Source organism: Chinchilla lanigera, unplaced genomic scaffold (assembly GCF_000276665.1).
Source record: "Chinchilla lanigera isolate Chin_1 unplaced genomic scaffold, ChiLan1.0 scaffold00152, whole genome shotgun sequence".
Classification (NCBI taxonomy): domain Eukaryota; kingdom Metazoa; phylum Chordata; class Mammalia; order Rodentia; family Chinchillidae; genus Chinchilla; species Chinchilla lanigera.
In genome coordinates, this window is record NW_004955553.1 from 1,486,642 (window position 1) to 1,504,431 (window position 17,790).

Here is a 17,790-nt window from a genome sequence, read left to right on the forward strand (position 1 = left end):
GCCTCTTATGCTGCTGGCAACAGTCCCCAGGTGGGCCTCCTACACCCAGCACCATGCTTACTCAGTTCAGCTGGGGGTTATAAGTTGACCACCAGTTATCAATCCACTACAATCACAGTCCTTACTGCCCATTAATTTTTACAATGCATGGCAAGACCAAAAAAATAAGGATCTCCTGCAATTCAAATACACTCTTATCTTCAGGTGAAAGGTTTCTGTTCATTTTTGCAACAATAAACAAATCATTGTGTGTCCTCAGTGCTTTCTAAGCAAAGAATGTCCTTCTCCACAGTCTCCCAGCTGGGGGCAACAGGAAGTGGGTCCCCAAAGGCAAAGAACACACATGGGAGTCCCACACAAGGGAAGGAGGGGAAGAAAGCTTCAGAGAAGGTAACACTATGAAGTAAGTACCAGCTGTACCTCATCTGCTAGCTTCTCATTAAGGACATCCAGTGGGATGCGAATTTATGTGTCACCTGATTAGGCCAGGGTACCTAGGTATGTGCTCAAACACCAGTCTGGATATAACTATGGCAGTTTGTTTTACTTGGAATTATATTCAATCAATAGACTTTGACTGAAGCAGATTACTCCCCATACTGTGGGTGTGCCTCAAACCATCAGTTAAAGGTTTTAAAAGAAAACAGCCCAGGGTCCTGATGAAAGGAAATTCTGCCTCCAGACTGCCTTCTGCCTCTGCCTCTGCCTACAGCATCCAGGTCTCTGGGCTATCCGCCTGCCCTACAGGTTTTGGATTTTTCAGCCTCCACAATCGCTACATATTCATCCAATAATCATGATTAGTACATCTGGCTTCGAAGAGGAAAATTCTGGCATTGCAGACCCCTATGGATGAGGCCTCCTCTGACTGTGTCCTGCTGTGCTTCCCGGCCAGGGCTGACACAGCTTTTCCTGCTTATGACTAGCTGTTCTTCTACACAGTGGCCACTCTCTTGGTCCTGGAGCTTCCCAGAAGAACAAGTCCAGAAGAAGGAACTTGAAAGAAAAAAACAGTGGTCCTTTTCACAGATTACTACTGAATTTCTGAACAGTTCACTCCAGAGAAGTTTCATCCATCCAGGGTAAATTTCAGTACCATGTTGCTTGAAAGGACGAGGCACTGTCTCCGAGCTTCCCCTCTAGATATCCCAAACACATAGTTATGAGACCGATTCTATCTCCATTGTCTAATTAGTCCACATTCCACAAAATCCATGGCTCATTTCTCATTTACCCCAAAATGAGAGCAGCAGTCTAACTTCTCAAACAAGGAGATTTTAACAGGAAGGGTGATGTTAACAATGGAGCAGATACAGTGCCTGATCTCATCTTCAGTCATATGTGTCCAAGAGATGTGGGCTGGGGCTGGCTTCATGCTCCCTTCCCTGCAAGAAAACAATGAGCTGGTGGGCATCTCTGAGAGCTCTGCCTCTACTCAAAGGAGCTCTGCCCCTTGCTAGTTTGGTTCAATCATTTTCTTCAAAGGGTCTAGAATGTTGGAATGATTAGCTGGAGCGCTGAATGCAAAAGAAAATCCATTAATGTTGGGAGTCGCAAACAGACGTGAGATTACATGTACCTCTCACCACAGAACTGGGGAACCAGGTGGGAATTTGCATTTTCTTCTTATGTGAGACTTTTGAAGGAAGCAAAGCCCCTTCCAGCTGCAGGTCTATGAAGTGACAATGGACCAGAAGAAGTCTCAGAGCCCCTGGTGTCATGTTGTGGGAGCAGGAACCAGGGAGCTGTTCCACACTGACCTAGAACCATAGCAACATCCTGACAGAAATGTTCTTTTCCTTCTACTGGAGGGTCTCTCTCACTGGACAGGCAGTGATTAGCATCAAGAGTACATGTTCTCATTTTGGCTGATTCTGCAGCCCCGCAGGCCCTCTCTGAGGCCTGTTCACCCAAAGGACAATACCAAGCATGCTCAGTAGAAGGGGAAGCTTCAAGAAGACCAGGAGCAGGAAGTAGGTGTTGCTCAGCAGGGATCTGTGGAGGACACACAAACAGGAATGAGCTGCCTCCGGGGCAGAAGTCTCAGGTCTTTCAGCCCTCCCTTTGCCCAGATTATGGCTTCCCATAGCCCAGTGAGGGCACGCCCAGGGCCCAGCCAAGATGGCCCCCTTAGCGGGCACAGCCATGCTGCCCATATGCTAGGCTTTAGGTGCTGCATACCACAGCAGAGTTGGCCTTCCAGTCACCTCTCTTTCAAGTACCATCTCATCCTCTGTGTTCAGCTGCTCCCCACATTTCCCCTTCATCTAGTCTTCATTTTACATAGACCAATGGCTTCTCTGTCTTTTTTTTTTTTGTCTTATCTTCTTCTATACCCTTCATCAGGATGGCCCTCCCCACCCATAGCGCTACCCTTGACACATCTGATGTCACATCTGTGAAGGTTTCTGGGACACCACATCTAGAAAGAGTTTACCTCTATCCGTCCCACTGTCCGCTGGACTGATCCCTGACCCTCCAGTCTTTTGTGCTCCCCTGTTACTTCCTATGGATCTAGAAAGCCAGGTACCTACTGTCCCTGGATCCCTCACCTCCTCACCATACTGGGCACCATCTCCAGCTCTCGAACTTTCCTCCTGGACCGTCCTTGTTGTCTCTCTCAGCTCAACAAGAAGCCACCCTCAGCCCGTGGATAGATGTGAAAACTACAAAGCATATCTAACTCCAGAATACTGAGTGAGCCATAGAACACTGGATGCATTCTTGGAAATGTTTTTCTATGTCCTTGAGGCGCTGTGCTCTTTTTTCATGCTCTGAACACTCTGGAGTCTCACTTTCCCTCTCTCAATGACTGAAACCCCATCTGTTTGCACAAATGCATTTCCAAAACACTGAGGAAGATTTTTTGTAAGTTACAGGGAAAAAAACATCAAAGAAAGAGTCCTCAAGCCAGCCCCAAGAGTTCTTCAGGCACAGCTGCCCAATTCAAATCAACAGGAAGAGAACCAGACAAGACCAGAGAGACCGTTCTGACAAGAAGTAGATGGAGAGTTGGACCTCTGCCTCTGCCCTAGAGGTAACAGAGAGGTCTGTAACTGAGCTCTGGCCTTGACCTGGGGCTTGGCCATAGCAGGCTAACATGGGATTAAGGCAGGTTAGCGGAGGGGCACTGACATTTAGGAATTTCCTTACCCCTTCAAAGGTGATAAGCATCATACTTGTATATGGCTCTACCACATCAGGAGAGTGAGACAGCCAACTCTGTTTCTTGTCATTTCCTACACCCCCACTTTGGCACTTGGGGAGAAGTGGCTGGAATCTTGAGATTTGTTTTTGGGCAGGATCAGAGGCCCATGAAAGAGGAGTGTCTTCTAACCCATTAAAACCCAATCTGTGATACTGTCTTGCCCTGGGAGATGTGTAGGCAACAGAACAAAGGCCCATATCCATGCTTTTCTTCTACCAGCCAGATGAAGATTTTGTCTTTGTGTAGCAGAGACTTAGATGGGAATTCTTCTACTCACAGGTAAACAGAGGGTGAGGAAGCCCACCTGTCTTTTCAGGGACTCTATTGACATGAGGATACATCAGAGAGGCTGTACTGTGGTGGGGGGATGTCCAGATAGATATACCCACATGACAGTGTTACTACATTTAGAAAATAGAAGTAAAGGGTGCTCAGGTAAATTTAATATCCATAAAAATACCATATACTTTTTAAAAGTATAAGTATATCCCAAGAAATAATTGGGATATACTCATGCTAAAACATTATTTGCTTTTTGTCTGAATTCCAGGATTCTTGAGAATCCTGGCATGGTATCTGCCAACCCTCCCAAAGGAGATGCTATGGGGTTGCACCGGTGGGAAGGGGCTGCAGGGCCCTGGTCAGCTTACCGAGTAGGGGCGCTGGTGCCAGTCTCTAGCTGAGTAGAGTTGCTGGTGGTAGTCACTAGCTGGTATTTGATGGTCTTAGTGGTTGATGGCGCCAAAGTTGGACTTGGCCTTACTGAGGATAAACTTTCTTCGTGTAAATCTATAAAGGAGAACATAGTTCACTTTCTACATGGACAGTTCAGGTCTGGGTGATGCCAAAGGGTTCTCCTTTGGTGCCTAAGACTCACTAATAATCATCTAAAACATAATGTGGATTCTTTTGAAAAGAAAAAGTATTCAACAGTGTGAAAAATTCTGAGGAGCCAACCAAGGAGGCAATTTACAATAAGTAGTTACTTCTGCTTGGCACCATTCAACATACTTGGTGGCAGTTCAGTTTTTAGACCAGGCTACTTCCTTTGAGTCTCTGCTATGATTGAAACTCACTTCCTGCCACCTTGTGAAGTAATGTCAACCACTGACCTGGCTACACTTTCCTGAACCTCCTCTGGTGAGCCCAGGCTTGCTGGCAGCACCAGCTGGACACTGGGAAGGCTGGGCCAAGAGTCACCTTTCTTTTTTATCCTTTCCTGTCTTCCAATAGCTTCATGGTCACAACATCCCCTCCCCAGTCTGTAAATCCTGGTGCTGCTTCCCCTGCACTATGGTTTATTTTGAGACAGATACTTGTTAAATTGCCAAGTTGCCCAGGCTGGAACCAAATTTATGATCCCACTGCCTCAACTTCCCAAACTTATTACCACCACACTCAGCTAATGTTTTGTCCTGTTTTCACTCTATACTTCATTATGGACAGTTTCTATTGAAATCTCTTACAATTCACTAATATCATTGTCTTGGTTACTTTTCTCTCCTTGCTGAGACAAAATACCTGATGCCTAAAATTAAAGAAGGAAAGGTTTATTTAGCTCACAGTTTGAAGAGGTTTCAGTCCATACGTGGCTGGATCCAAGGCAGGCTGGCATGGCAGAGGGGCAAGAGTTTATGGCAGCGGAAGACAGCAAAAGCAACAAGAGCAAAAAGGGAGGAGTAGGAGAGAAGAGCAAGCCTCTTCCCCTCCCTTATATTGTATGCAGACTACCTGCCCCAGGGTGGGTGGAGCACTCACACCCATGATCCCCACACTGGAAAATGAATCAATCACAAACTCTAGAAGCCCACCCCATGACTGCACGAGGCTTTGAGGGGACAGCTAGACACAAACCATGACAATCATATTTCACAAGTTTTAGTATGCCATTAATCTTGTCAAGTGGTTTTTTTATTATTATTTTAGGCACTGTAATTTTCAGCTTTTAAAAATTCAGCTTGAGTTTTTTTATATTTTCCATATTACCACTTAATTTTTCAGACATGTCAAGTATAGTTATCATACTGTCTCACTTTCCTTTTCTACTAATGCTAGCATCTGTGTTAGTTCTGGATTGGTTTCAATTGATTATTTTCATCATAAAAGGTGTTCTCTACTTTGTTATCTTATCATATCTCATAATCTATTATTATTATTACATATATTGACTTTCACCATGCTGGTGTCAGACTTTTCTTCCTATAAATCTTGAGTTTTGTGCAGGCATGCAGTGAAATTACTTGGAAAGTTTTGGATTCTTTCAAAACTGTCTTTGAAGATTTGTAAGGCCATGTCAAAGTAGCCTTTGCTCTAGAACCAATTATTCATCACTATAGGGGGTGGATGTTTACAAATAGTGTGCCTAACATTCAACAAATTATGACTTTGGCCAGTTGGGTTCATGAGGACAGACATAATTCCTGGCTCTATGGGACAGCCATTCTTTCTGATCGTTTTTTGGTTATTCTCTGTCCTACCTCAGGTAGTTGTCTTATACACAAGAAGTGATCAGTTTTCTCTTGATTAACCGTGGAGGTCAGCTATAGACCTCCAGATTCTCATTCTCTACAACTCTCTTCTCTCTGGTACTCTGTCCTACAAATTCTAACCAGCTTCACCTCCCCAGATTCTAAGTAATATCTCTTCAATTGAAGAAGTCAGTAGGGGCCACCTGGATTCCCCCTCTCTGGGTTTCAACCAAGAAAATCTCTCAAGAAAGTAAGCGTTATTTGTTGTCTGGTATACAATGTATTTAAAATCTAAGTTTCTTATATTTTTTCTATTGTATTTATTGTTGTCATTTAAGTCAGATGAGAAATCAGATCCCTGTTACTGTTTGTTGCCCAGAAACAGGTTTCATAATTTACTTTGTGTAAAAATACTTTACATACATGAAAATATTCTCGATACAATTCTGTGTGAGATAGAGTGTGTTTGTGTGTCATTCCTCTCCTCCATCTCCCACCTTTTAGAAGACAGGACTGGGATCTCAGAGAGAAGACCTCAACCCTCAGGACTCAACCCCACTCTGTAATAAGTCACTCTGGTTACACTTAATTTACTTATGTGGGACCTCAGGGACACAAATACACATACACATGTTTACCTGGAACAACAGTCACTTTAACTTTGAGCCCAGGGTCAGTTCCTAATCTTTCAAACCCACACCAGTAACTATCAGCATCATCTCTCCTGAGATCCTCCAAGGTTACCCTGAACACGAGCTCTTTCTGGTAGTCCCTGATGGACAAACGCTCCTTCTTCTGCTCCTTCTCTGATCCATCGGTTTGAATCTGGATCTTGCAGCTACTCCAGGCAGCTCCTCGACACCACCACTTCCGAGAGGTCTTCCACTTTGAGGTATAACGACACTGCACGGTCAGTGAGCCCCGCTCCTGGCCACTCACTGCATTGGGACCAGTGATATCTTTCTGGGCAGCAGAGAAGCCTGGAAAACACAAATCCATGAATCTGTCACCTCCCACCCCAAGGGCAGGGCCACAGCATCCTGCACTAGGAAGAGCTTCTAAATCCAAGTGTGTCCTAAGTTAAACAATGGTTAAGGCAGGAAGATTATATGTTCTCCAAAGCAGACACCTGTTGTTCTTCAGCATTCCACTGGGTCAAAGGCTGCAGAAAAATCAGTGAAGAGAATAACTACAGCTCTCAAAAGGAAAAAAATGGTGATGTAGTATTAATAGCTGCCTGTCATTTACCCCTTCCCTTCCTATGATCAGTAAATAATGTATATCAAGAAGTGTGTTATCTTGTTTCATTTTTTGCTTTTGGTACAGAGGATTGAACGCAGGACTTCACACTTACCAGGCAGGCACTGTGCCACTGAGCTGACTAAAAGAGTGATGCCATCTAGTAACCATGTGCTGTGGGCCTCAGTGTGCAGACCCATTTTCTCCATAAATGGTTCCAAATTTGACTTCTAAAATTCCCTGTAAAAGCTAACTTTTAAGATAAAAGGTAGTACACAAGGAGAAGCACTCATTCAATGCCCACTTGAGTTTTGTAGATTTAACTAAACCTAATGCAGATGAATCAAGCCATCATCAAAGGGTGAGGAGCACTTCACATGCTACCTCTGCTCTGCAACAGCATCACAACATTAATCCCCACATTATTTTCGGCCTTATCTTTTGCTTGAAGAAACTCAGAACAATGGACATATCTTAAATCAGACCTCTGAAACAAAACGTTAAATTCAATTTAATAGAGACTCATTAATGATACCAATAGATTTCAATGATTTATATATGGGTAACAATAGCTCTGACTGCTTGAGGATAAGTGGGAGGTGTAACTAGCACACTGGAGCATGTGAAGGAGTTCTGGGAGTATGATGTTTTCTAAGGTCTGCCTGCCTAATGTCCTTGCCTTCTTTCCAACCCTATTTTTAAAAAGCCCACTTCTCTTTCCTACCTACAGACAGCCTTTTTGCCCTCTGTTTGCCTGCACCCAGGCACGATAAATTCCACCCCACGATGACTTAACACAAGCCTGGTGGTCTTGGCTGGTCTCTGCCTCCTGCCCACAATACCACCATAATGATTATCCATGCTTCCACAATCCTAGAAGAAGTTCACAGTAAAATAACAAAAGCTTAGGAGGCTGCCATGCCTGAGGCAGCAGAGCATCAATTCCAGTGAGAGACCGAATGGGAGGCACATAGGCTCAAAAGTGTCTGGCACTTTAACTACAAGAAGCCTGAGTTACTGAGTCTCTTTTTTTCCATTTTCCTTTTGCCTGTTCTCAGTGCTACCATCCCATGATCTTCAATAAATGTAGCTACTTACTACATACTAGGAAGTGTGTGTTTGACAGTTCTCTTCTCATTATACACAAGAACCTGAATTTGTCTTGGTCTGCTCAACTGTAACAAGTCCATTCCCAAAAGAAATGAAATCAGTATGTCGAAGAGACATCTGCACTCATGTTTTACAGCAGCACTCTCCAAAACAGGCACAATTTAGAACAACATGGGTGGAACAGGAAGACATTCTGCTATGTGAACTGAGTCAGATATAGAAAGATAAATACTACATGTTTACACTTATATTTGAGACCTAAAATGTTGATCTCAAAAAGGTAAAGAATTATATGTACCAGAGCCTGGAAAAGGTAGGGGAGATGGAATGAGAGAGAGAGAGAGAGAGAGAGAGAGAGAGAGAGAGAGAGAGAGAGAGAGAGAGAGAGAGAGAGAGAGAAAACGGCAGTTGGGCAGGAGGAAGAACTTGTAATGTTCTATAGCAGTTGACAACAAAGTTGACCCAAAAAACCCCAAATATTTCAAATCACTACAGCAATGTTCAGCCTCACCAATCATCAGGGATATGCAAATCAAAACCACAAAAAGCTATTGTTTACCTATTTGCTAAATAGCAAATATAATTTAAGTGTTTCTAACACAAGATATATGTCTGCCAATTTTGTATGTAGGTATATGCAGGATAGTCAACATGGCTGTTCTACTGTCTTGTATTTCTTTGATGAAAGAAACTGTCAATGAGTCCTTGGTTGATCAGCATTGCATGTCTATATCTGTTTTCACAAGAAACCACTTTGAAGATATCAATATGTAATACAACAAGCATTGTTAATTCCCTACCACTTTGTTTGTAACTCCATACTGTCTGTACTGTTCCTTTCCTATTTTGTAAAATGTTGTCTGTCTGTTAATGTTTTCCTCCTTTTATTTTTAAAATAAAAAAAAAACAAGATACATGTCTGCCAAGATAGATATGCCAATTATCCTTATCTGACTGACTATATTCATGTAATAAAATCTCACAACATATTCTATACATATGTATAAGTACTATGTTTAAATTAAAATAAAAAATCTTTAAAAGAATAGATTTGTTTATTAATTCATTCAATTATTCATTCATTTGTTTCTCTGGAACAGCCAGGGTTGAGAAATACACCTCTGAAAGGAGGTGTTGTTTTGTTTGTTTGTTGCATCTGTAGCACCTAATGTAGAACCCATTAGCACAGTTAGAAACAAAGGAGCTGAGACAGTCCATCCTGTCCTCTATTTAACTGTAAACAGCACCCTACAGTTATTCCTGCTTCCCTTATCCTAAGGGAGATTTCAAAACATAACAAAAGCCTAGGAGATCGCCAGGCCGTTGGTGCCTGAGTGGCTTCCTTTTTTTCTCCTTTCCTTTGCTGTTGCTATCTTCTGATCTTCCATAAAAGTAGCTACTTACTACTTACTATTGGGTGTACTCTTGGCAATTCTTTCCTCATAGTACATGAGAACCTGAACTATCAGTGGCCCATTAAACTGTAACACCATCAAGTAACAAAAACTTGTGAATGAACTGGCTCTGCTGTTTCCCCTACTATACCTCCTTCCCCCGGGAAAGGCCCCAGATGCCCAGCCTCTGGCTTTCCAGTGTCTTAAAGTCCCAGCCCCACTCACCTGGGAGGAGCAGGAGGAGCAGAGCTGGGAACAGCCACGGGGTCATGTCGCAGTTATTTCAGAACTCAATGCTGTTTGGAAATGTGAAGCGCAGCTCTGAAAAGAATGCACCAAGCTTGCTTGCATCTCCTTCGGGTTTCTCTCTCATTCACTTCCTCTGTGTGTGCAAGAATTTCCCAATTTTACATATTAGGGGAAAAGAGATGTTGTGTTTTTTTTTTTTTTTAGAAGACTGCGTCATCGTAGTATAAGCTGTGTTGAAACTTCTGTGTTTGCGGGAAAGCAAAAGAGTCCAGGCCTGATAAGGTTTGCACATGAGAGAAAATGCATGCAGAGGTAGAGTGGACGTGGGAGAGGAGAGGAGAGAAGGTAAAGGGCAGGAAGAGGGAGGACCCAGCAATTGTTAATTCACAGTTTCTGCTGACAAAGAGAAGACACCGCTGGCAATGAGCAGCAACAGGAAGAGGTGCAGATGCAAACACACTGGCTTCACAGTCTGGGGCATATACCTCATGCGGGGCTCAGACCAGTGGTGTGGCTGTGAGATAAATCAGGATGTGGGCTGTTAATTATAAAATTCAAGGGCATATACACAGAACAGTTCCCAAAGCCCTTCACATGGACTTCTTTCGAGAACTGGAGCAGGTTTTCCATAGATTATTATAGATAGCGAAGTTAAGTAGGAATATTATAGGCAGCCAGATACTGCTGGACCCTCAAGAGAGTCAGGACAAAAGGTGGAGACCCACTACTGTGTCCAGAGATGCATCAGTTGGAGGCAAGGCCTCAAGATAACAACAAAAAGACCAGGCCTACCAACTCCCCAAGAGATAAGTGACAATACCTGGTCTAATAACAACAGGCATCAGTCACCTCAGTGGGCAGCCAAGACCCTTGGATCCATCACCTACCTGAGAAGTTCTTTGCTCCTTCCATGCTCCTTCACTAAGTGGCTTGGTTTCCCATTGGATCAATATTACCTAAGCAGCTATACTTACAATCTTATTGGTTGGTCATAGCTGTAACCCACATTGTAGCCACATTGCTAAGCTCTGTCAAACTTCCCCTAAGAAATGGAGTCTGGGACAACCCACTTTCCAGGTATCCCTTCCTCTCCCTCACAGTCATGAGCTTTCTATTGTTCAATAAATATTTCCTACTCTTCACCTCTGTTGTTCCTAGAATTCATTCTTCAATTTTAGAGATCATGAATTAGGTGTATCAGACATCTAACAGTTATAGTACTTCCTTTATATCACATTTGGAGGTTCTGATATCATCCCTGTATCAGGAAGGCCTAGACCACTTGTCAGGCTGAGGAGTGGGTGAAACAAAAAGGACTGCCCACATTGAGTTTTTGCCACTATGTTCTCTCTTGCATGGTGGCCTGCCCTCATACTGTAGGGTGTACTTTTTTTCCTGCTCTTACTTCACCTAAACTTGCTCAGCAAAGCCTCTTTTCCCACCTTTATTAAAACTTTATGACCATTTGTGCTTGTCTTGACCAATTCTTTGCTCAGGACAGGACAAACCTAGAAACCACCTCCATCAGGAGATTCCAGTACCCCAAAACTGAGTACCAGCTAGAAAACAATCTCTGCCTAAACTCCTGCTGGGTGGCCCCTCCACCCTTCCTCCTACCTGTCCTATGCCTGAGCTTGACCCATTGTTGGTCTATAGCACAGGTCTGCTGTAGTGTATGAGAAAGGACAAGTTGCATTTTCCCTCTGGACTCACTCTGCCTATGTGGTTTCTCTCATATCTTTGCACATTTCCTCTTGGTTATCAACAGTTCACCAACTCAATGCATCAAACCTACTTATTCTATTTAAAACAGGTAAGTGGTGGGGAGATGAACCCTGAGTCCTTAGCAAATGTGTGGTTGGTTTTAGGTTTCACTTTCTTAAGGCTTAGGCACATTTCTCTGAAAAGAGGACACAATAATGTTCTAGGCAGAGGGAGTTCACTAGGCAGGACAGGCAGAAAAGCCAAGCCCAGAGGGAGCCAGGATGACCCAGTGAAGGACAACATAAAATGAAGTCTGGGACTGAGAGCCAACAAAAAGTCAGGACTCAAGATGGGGAGCTGATGGCCAAGGCCAGGGCTTTGATGCCCTGATAAACAAGAACCCCAGGTTAAACTAGTACGATCCTCCTGTCCAGGAATGTGATAAAAACATGGTGATAAATAAACAGTAGCACCAAGTCTCTGTTCATTCCCCTCTCAAGAGTGCCTCTGTTCTGCTTGTGCTGATAGTTTTAGAAAAGTTATAACAATGGTGTTTGCAAAAGTACACTTGTGGGGCCAGAGATATAGCTCAGGGGCACAGCACCTGCCTGGCAAGCACAAGGTCATGAGTTCGATTCCCAGTACAAAAAAAAAAAAAACTACACTTGTTACTGAGTTCCTAAAGACCCTTCTCTAAATCAAACACTCCTGTTTGTAACCCTATGGGCTGTCCTCAACTTGGTCCGAGATGTAGTCATTTTTTAGTACAAAAACTCATAGATAAAGAGACTCCGTGGTAATATGCTTGGGTCCCCTCGCAGTCTTGGGAGCTTTCTGCTTTTGCTCACTGTACAATAAATGCTTCTGCTCGTTTCTCTCTTGACTCTCTGCCTTGTCATTCTTTCTGTGTTGAGAGAAGAACCTATTGGATGGTAACATTATTAACTGCCAGAGTGACTTTCCAGTCTCTGCCCACTTCCTTCAGAGGGTCTCTTTCCTGTTTCTCTATCCTATGCTCTCTCCCTCCTACTCCCTGGGTCCATTCTTTCTGTCTCTTCTTTTCTCTTTCATATTTTCCACAAGTTTTTAATTTTTTTAATGTTTATTAGTACACATTTGCAGTGCATAATGATTATTGTGAGGGGTTAATACATGTACAGAACACATCTTAATTCTTTTTACTTCCAGTTCCCCTTCTCTCCCTGCTCTCCTTTTTGTATCTCTTGGTCCCCCTTCCCACTTGCAAAATATGTCTCCCTATTTCGTATCATCTATCTTTCATTTTTGCCTTTAAATTATTTGTACTGGCTGGGCATGGTGTCACACACCTGTAATCCCAGCACTCGGGAGGCTGAGGCAGGAGGATTGTTGCAGAGTTCAAGGCCAGCCTGGGCTACAAAGTGAACTCAAAGCCAGCCTGAATTCATAGCAAGATCCTGTATCAAAAAAATACAAAAAAATTTTTTAAAAAAGAAAAATAAATAAAGTATTTATATTTTGGGTTTCTCATGGTAAGAGAAACTATGTGCTATTTGAGCTTGTGTGTCTAATTTACAACTGTGATCTCCAGATACACTCACTTTTCTATAAATTTGGGATCCAAATTTATTTCTCCTTATGACAGAGTAATATTACGTTGTGTAAAAATACTACATTTTCCTTACCTCTTCATTTGCTATTGATGAACATATGGGCCCCTTTCAAGATGTAGCTATTGTGAGTTGTACTACTACAAACATGGGTATGCATATTTAATATGATGTCTTCAGCCGTTTGGGGAGGACACATAAAAAGAGAATAGTTAAGTTGAACAAAATTTATAGTTTTAGTTTTCTGAGAAATCTCCCAACTGATTTTCCTGTTTAGTTTTTTGAGAAATCTCCCTACTAATTTCTGTACACCAGTGGCTGCACTAGTTTACATTCGCACCAACAATGTAGAAATGTTCCTTTTTCCCCCACAGACTTGCCAACATTTGTTATTGTTTTCTTTTGGGTTTGTTGTTGTTTTGAGGCAGGGTCTCACTGTTTAGTGCAGGCTGACCTTGAACTCAGTATGTAGCCCAGTCTGGCTTTGAACTTGCAAAGGTGCTCCTGCCACAGCCTCCCAAGTGCTGGGATTACAAGCACGTGCCACCACTCCCAGCTTGTTATTGTTTTCTTGATGAACGCCATTCTTTCTGGAGTAATACACAATCTCATGTTGTTCTAATTTGCACTTCTCTCATAGTCAGAGATGTTGAACATTTTTCATGCACTTATTGTCCATTTGTACTTCTTCTCCTGAGAAGTATCTACTCATTTCAGTTGATAATTTTCTAGTTGACTCTTATTTGGAGAAATCTTTTTTTTTTTTTTCAGTTCTTTATATAGTCTAGGTATTAGTTTTCTGTTGAGGAGTAGCTAGCAAAATTTTTCTCCAACGCTATAGCTTGTCTCTTCACTCTGTTGGTTGTTTCCTTTGATGTCCAGAAGCTTTTTAATTTGATATGATCACATTTGTTGATTCTTTATTTCTTTTAAAGTTGGAATTTGGTTCACAATGTTCTTTACTGTGCATATGACTTTTGGAGTTTTGCCTATTTTATCTTACAGCAGATTCAGTGTTTTTGTTTTAATAGTTAAGCCTTTGATTCATTTTAATTTTATTTTAGTACATGGTGAGAAATTTGGGTCTACAGTCAATCTTCTGCCCGTGTATAGTAAATTTTCCTGGCATCATTTATTGAAGAGGCTATTTTTCCACATGTTTTTGACCTCTTTGTCAAAGACCAGATGGCTGAATGTAGCTGGGATTATTTCTGCTTCCTTTATTCTTTTCCATTGATCTGCATGTCTTTTTGGTGTGTGTCAGTAAAATGCTCTTTTTTATCACCATGGCTTTGCAACATAATTGAGCTGGACATGGAAGTGCACCCCTGATATCCCAGTACTCAGGAGGCTGAGGCAGGAGGATTGCCATGAGTTTGAGACTAGCCTGGGCTACACGAGTAAGCTCAAGTGCAGTCTGTAATACATAATGAAATCCTGTCACACAAATAAATAAGTAAATAAATAAAAATAATATAACTTGAAATCTGAGATTGGGATGTCTCCTGCTTTGTTCTTGTTGCCAGGATTGGTTTTGGTCTCTTCTGGTACCATATGAAATGCAGGATTTTTTGTTTTTTTCTGTATGGAATGCTGCTGGTAATTTGATTGGGATTGTAATTATATCTGTATTCAGTTTTGGAAGTAGGTCACTTTGACTGTATTGGTTCTGCCTATTCAGAAACAAGGGATATATTTCCATTTTCTGGTAATGCTCTTTGGTCTCCTCTTTCAAAGTTCTACAGTTTTAGGCTTTTGTTAAGTAGGTCTTTCATTTACTTTGCTAAGTTAATTCCTAAGTATTTAATGTTCCTCAAAGCGGTGGTGAATAATTTTCTTTTCTTTTAGATTCTCCAATTTATTGTAGTACAGATTTTCAAAGTAGTTATCAGTAATCTTCTGGATTTCAGTGGTATCCTTTGTGATACCTTTTTAATTTCTAATTGCATTCCCTTTTTTTGGTAAGAATACCTAAGGATTTGCCTATTTTGTTTATTTTTACAAAGAACTAGCTCTTTGATTCACAGATTCTTTGTATCGTTGTTTTAGTCTCAATTTCATAATAGTGACAAGGGGCTGGGGATTTAGCTCAGCGGCACAGTGCCTGCCTGGTAAGTGCAAGGTCATGAGTTCGATATCCGGTACCAGAAAACAAAACAAAACAAAACAAAACAAAATTCTCAATTTCATTAATTTTCATTCTGATCTTTATAATTTCCTTTAGTATGTTAACTGGTTTTCAATTGTTCTTGTTTTTCTAGAACTGTGACAGGTATCTTTCGGTTATTTCTTTATGCTGACTCTGATTTGCTAATGTGGGCAGTGACAGCTATAAACTCCCTCTTAGGACTGCTTTCATTATGTTCCATGAATTCTAGTACATTGTACTAACATTATTGTTTGATTCTAGGAAACAGCTAATTTCTTCTTTGACCCATTTATTATTCAAGAATGTATTGCTTACTCTCCATGTGTTTGCATAATTTTATGGTTTCTTTTACCATTGATTTCTAGTTTCATTGCACTGTGATCTAATAATATCCATGAGGTAATTATTTGTTTCAGCATGTGTATGGGCTAGTATGTAGTTTATTTTGAAGAAAGTTCTATGTGCTGCTGAGAAGAATGTGTATGGCATTGTGTTGGTAGAACACTCTACAGATTTCTGTTAAGTTTGAAGTTGTGGTAAACTCTCTGATATCTCTTTGTACATATTTTTGTCTAGTTAATCCATCTATTTGTGATATGGGATATTGAAGACCCCTATTATGATTATGCTGATGTGTATCTGATCTTTTACATTCTGTAGTATCTGTTTTATGAAGCTGGATGCATATGTATGTATATGTGTGTATGTATATATATATATATATATATATATATATTTCTTCCTATTGAATTGGTCCCTTAGCCAATAAAAAATGACCTTCTTTGTCTCTGCTGAACAGTTTTGGGTTGAAGTACACTTTGTTTGAAAATATTGTAGCTACTCCTGCTTGCTTTTGGGCTCCCGTTGCATAGAATATTGTTTTTCTTCCTTTCATTTTTTAGCCTATGAATTTCTTTTTGGATTAAATGTGGGGGTTTTTTTTGTATGAAGCATATCATTGAGTTTATTTTTTGATCCAGTCTGCCAATTGATGTCTTTTAATTGTGAAGCTGAAACCATTCACACTGAGAGTTACTACTGCAAGATACGGACTAATTCCTGCCACTGCATTATTTTCTTGTTCCTAATTCCCCTTTGCCTTTCTACTTAACTGCTCACTGTATTCATTCCATTACACATTTTGGCATTGATTTTATTCTTTTTCTAGGATATCTTTTAGAGTTTTTTGGAGCACTGGGTTGGTGGTAATAAATTTATGCACTATGTCATGAAAAGACCTTATTTCTCCATTAATTTGCAAAGATAGTTTTGCAGGATGTATTAGTTTGGTGTGAAGTTATTTTATTTTAGGGTTTGAAACGCTATACCCCAAGCTCTCCTGGCCTTTAAGGTTTGTGTTGAGAAGCCTGCTATAATCTTAAAGGTAAAAGGATTTACCTTTATAAATGATTTGTTAATATACAATAACTACCTACTAAATACAGTAACTATACTGCCATTAACAGTATAATATAATTCAATAATAATAGCATGCAGTCAACTATCTATTAAAGAAAAGTAAAGCTTAATAGTAATACAAATAAAAATTAGAAGTGGGAAAAGAGAAAATGAAAGAAGTAAAAGGTGAAAAATAAAGAAAGAAGTAGGAGTAGGAGAGAACAGTGAGATAAAGGATCAATTAGTGAGTAAAAGAAAAATTAATACAATTAGAAAAAAATTAACAGAAAGGAAAAAAACAAAGAGCAAAAGGAAAAACTCAACTCCACCCAAAAAAAAACTAACAAAGAAAAAGAGCAATGAGTTAAAAAAAAAAATCCTCCTGTGTTTAAATGAGTGATTTCTTTCCAGGTTCCACAGTACTGAAATCCACCGGATACAGGGAGGAAGAGAGTTACTACTAAGTGCTACTTGGTTTGCACACTATAATCCCTCTATGTCTTTTTCTCTCACTTATGCTTGCAACCACTGGGATCCATAAGGACTGACAAGTGCTTAATCACAAAGTCCTTTTTACAGACAACCACAGAAGAGTGAGTCAGCAGGAAAAATGCTCCAGAAAAGAAGAAGGAAACATCTTTATAGCACAGGTATGGAGGAGCACCATTTATCTTGAGTCCAAACACACAGTCCAAGTCATGGCACCAGAAATGTTACTGTAAAGCTCATGTCAGACTGGGCTGGGTGCTGTGCTGAGTTGTATGGGGTCTCAATTTTCTTGGATCTTCTTGAGGTTTGTGCTGTGGCTCACGGACAAGACTGAGAGTCAAAAAGTACTACTTTTGGGGCTGGGGATTTAGCTCAGAGGCACAGCGCCTGCCTGGCAAGCGCAAGGTCATGAGTTCCATTCCCGGTAACGGAAAAAAAAACAAAAACAAAAACAACAACAACAACAAAAATGTAGTACTTTCTAGCAAGCATAATTATTGAGAGTAAGGCACACTACATTCTAAACAGTGCTAACATTTGTAAGTAAGGCCAGTACACCCTCAAGAAGAGAATACAGGCAGCACCCAAAATGGCAACGTAGTGCATTTCAGGGTTGGCTTTTTTTTATTTCCCTAGAATTGGTCTCTACTCTTGTGTCAAGTGGGGGAGGTTTTTAAATCTTATATGGGCCTGCTTGAAGCAAGCATGATAACTGAAGCCAATTGTGGGGCCCAAACTGCAATGCTAATGACATTATACTGACTATGAGGTCCCCTAAGAACCCGCTAGGGCC

The 17,790-nt window shown here is 41.1% G+C and overlaps 1 protein-coding gene across 2 annotated transcripts; it reads right to left on the reverse strand.

Annotated features, from left to right (window-relative positions):
* Positions 1 to 525: 525 nt before the first annotated feature.
* On the reverse strand, positions 526 to 9,798 carry LOC102012903 (CMRF35-like molecule 4). 2 transcript variants are annotated; one of them, XM_005412249.2, is made up of 4 exons: positions 9,645 to 9,798; positions 6,315 to 6,656; positions 3,859 to 3,997; positions 526 to 1,385 (listed from the first exon to the last, which is right to left on the reverse strand). In XM_005412249.2, exons 1-4 carry the CDS (start codon positions 9,688 to 9,690, stop codon positions 1,220 to 1,222), a joined length of 693 nt encoding a protein of 230 aa, XP_005412306.1. In that variant the 5' UTR covers positions 9,691 to 9,798; the 3' UTR covers positions 526 to 1,219. The 2 variants fall into 2 exon arrangements, with proteins under 2 accessions (XP_005412306.1, XP_005412307.1); XM_005412250.2 differs by having other exon boundaries at positions 1,292 to 1,995; positions 9,645 to 9,797.
* Between the last annotated feature and the right edge of the window lie 7,992 nt (positions 9,799 to 17,790).

What these genes read in the sequence shown, in the direction of transcription:
- LOC102012903 (XM_005412249.2), bottom strand. Translation starts at nt 9,690, where the DNA reads ATGACCCCGTGGCTGTTCCCAGCTCTGCTCCTCCTGCTCCTCCCAG. An exon ending in TAAAGTGACTGTTGTTCCAG is followed by an intron (nt 3,998 to 6,314) that starts GTAAACATGTGT and finishes TCTCCTTTATAG; the next exon opens with ATTTACACGAAGAAAGTTTA. An exon ending in GGCACCAGCGCCCCTACTCG is followed by an intron (nt 1,386 to 3,858) that starts GTAAGCTGACCA and finishes GTTTTCTTGCAG; the next exon opens with GGAAGGGAGCATGAAGCCAG.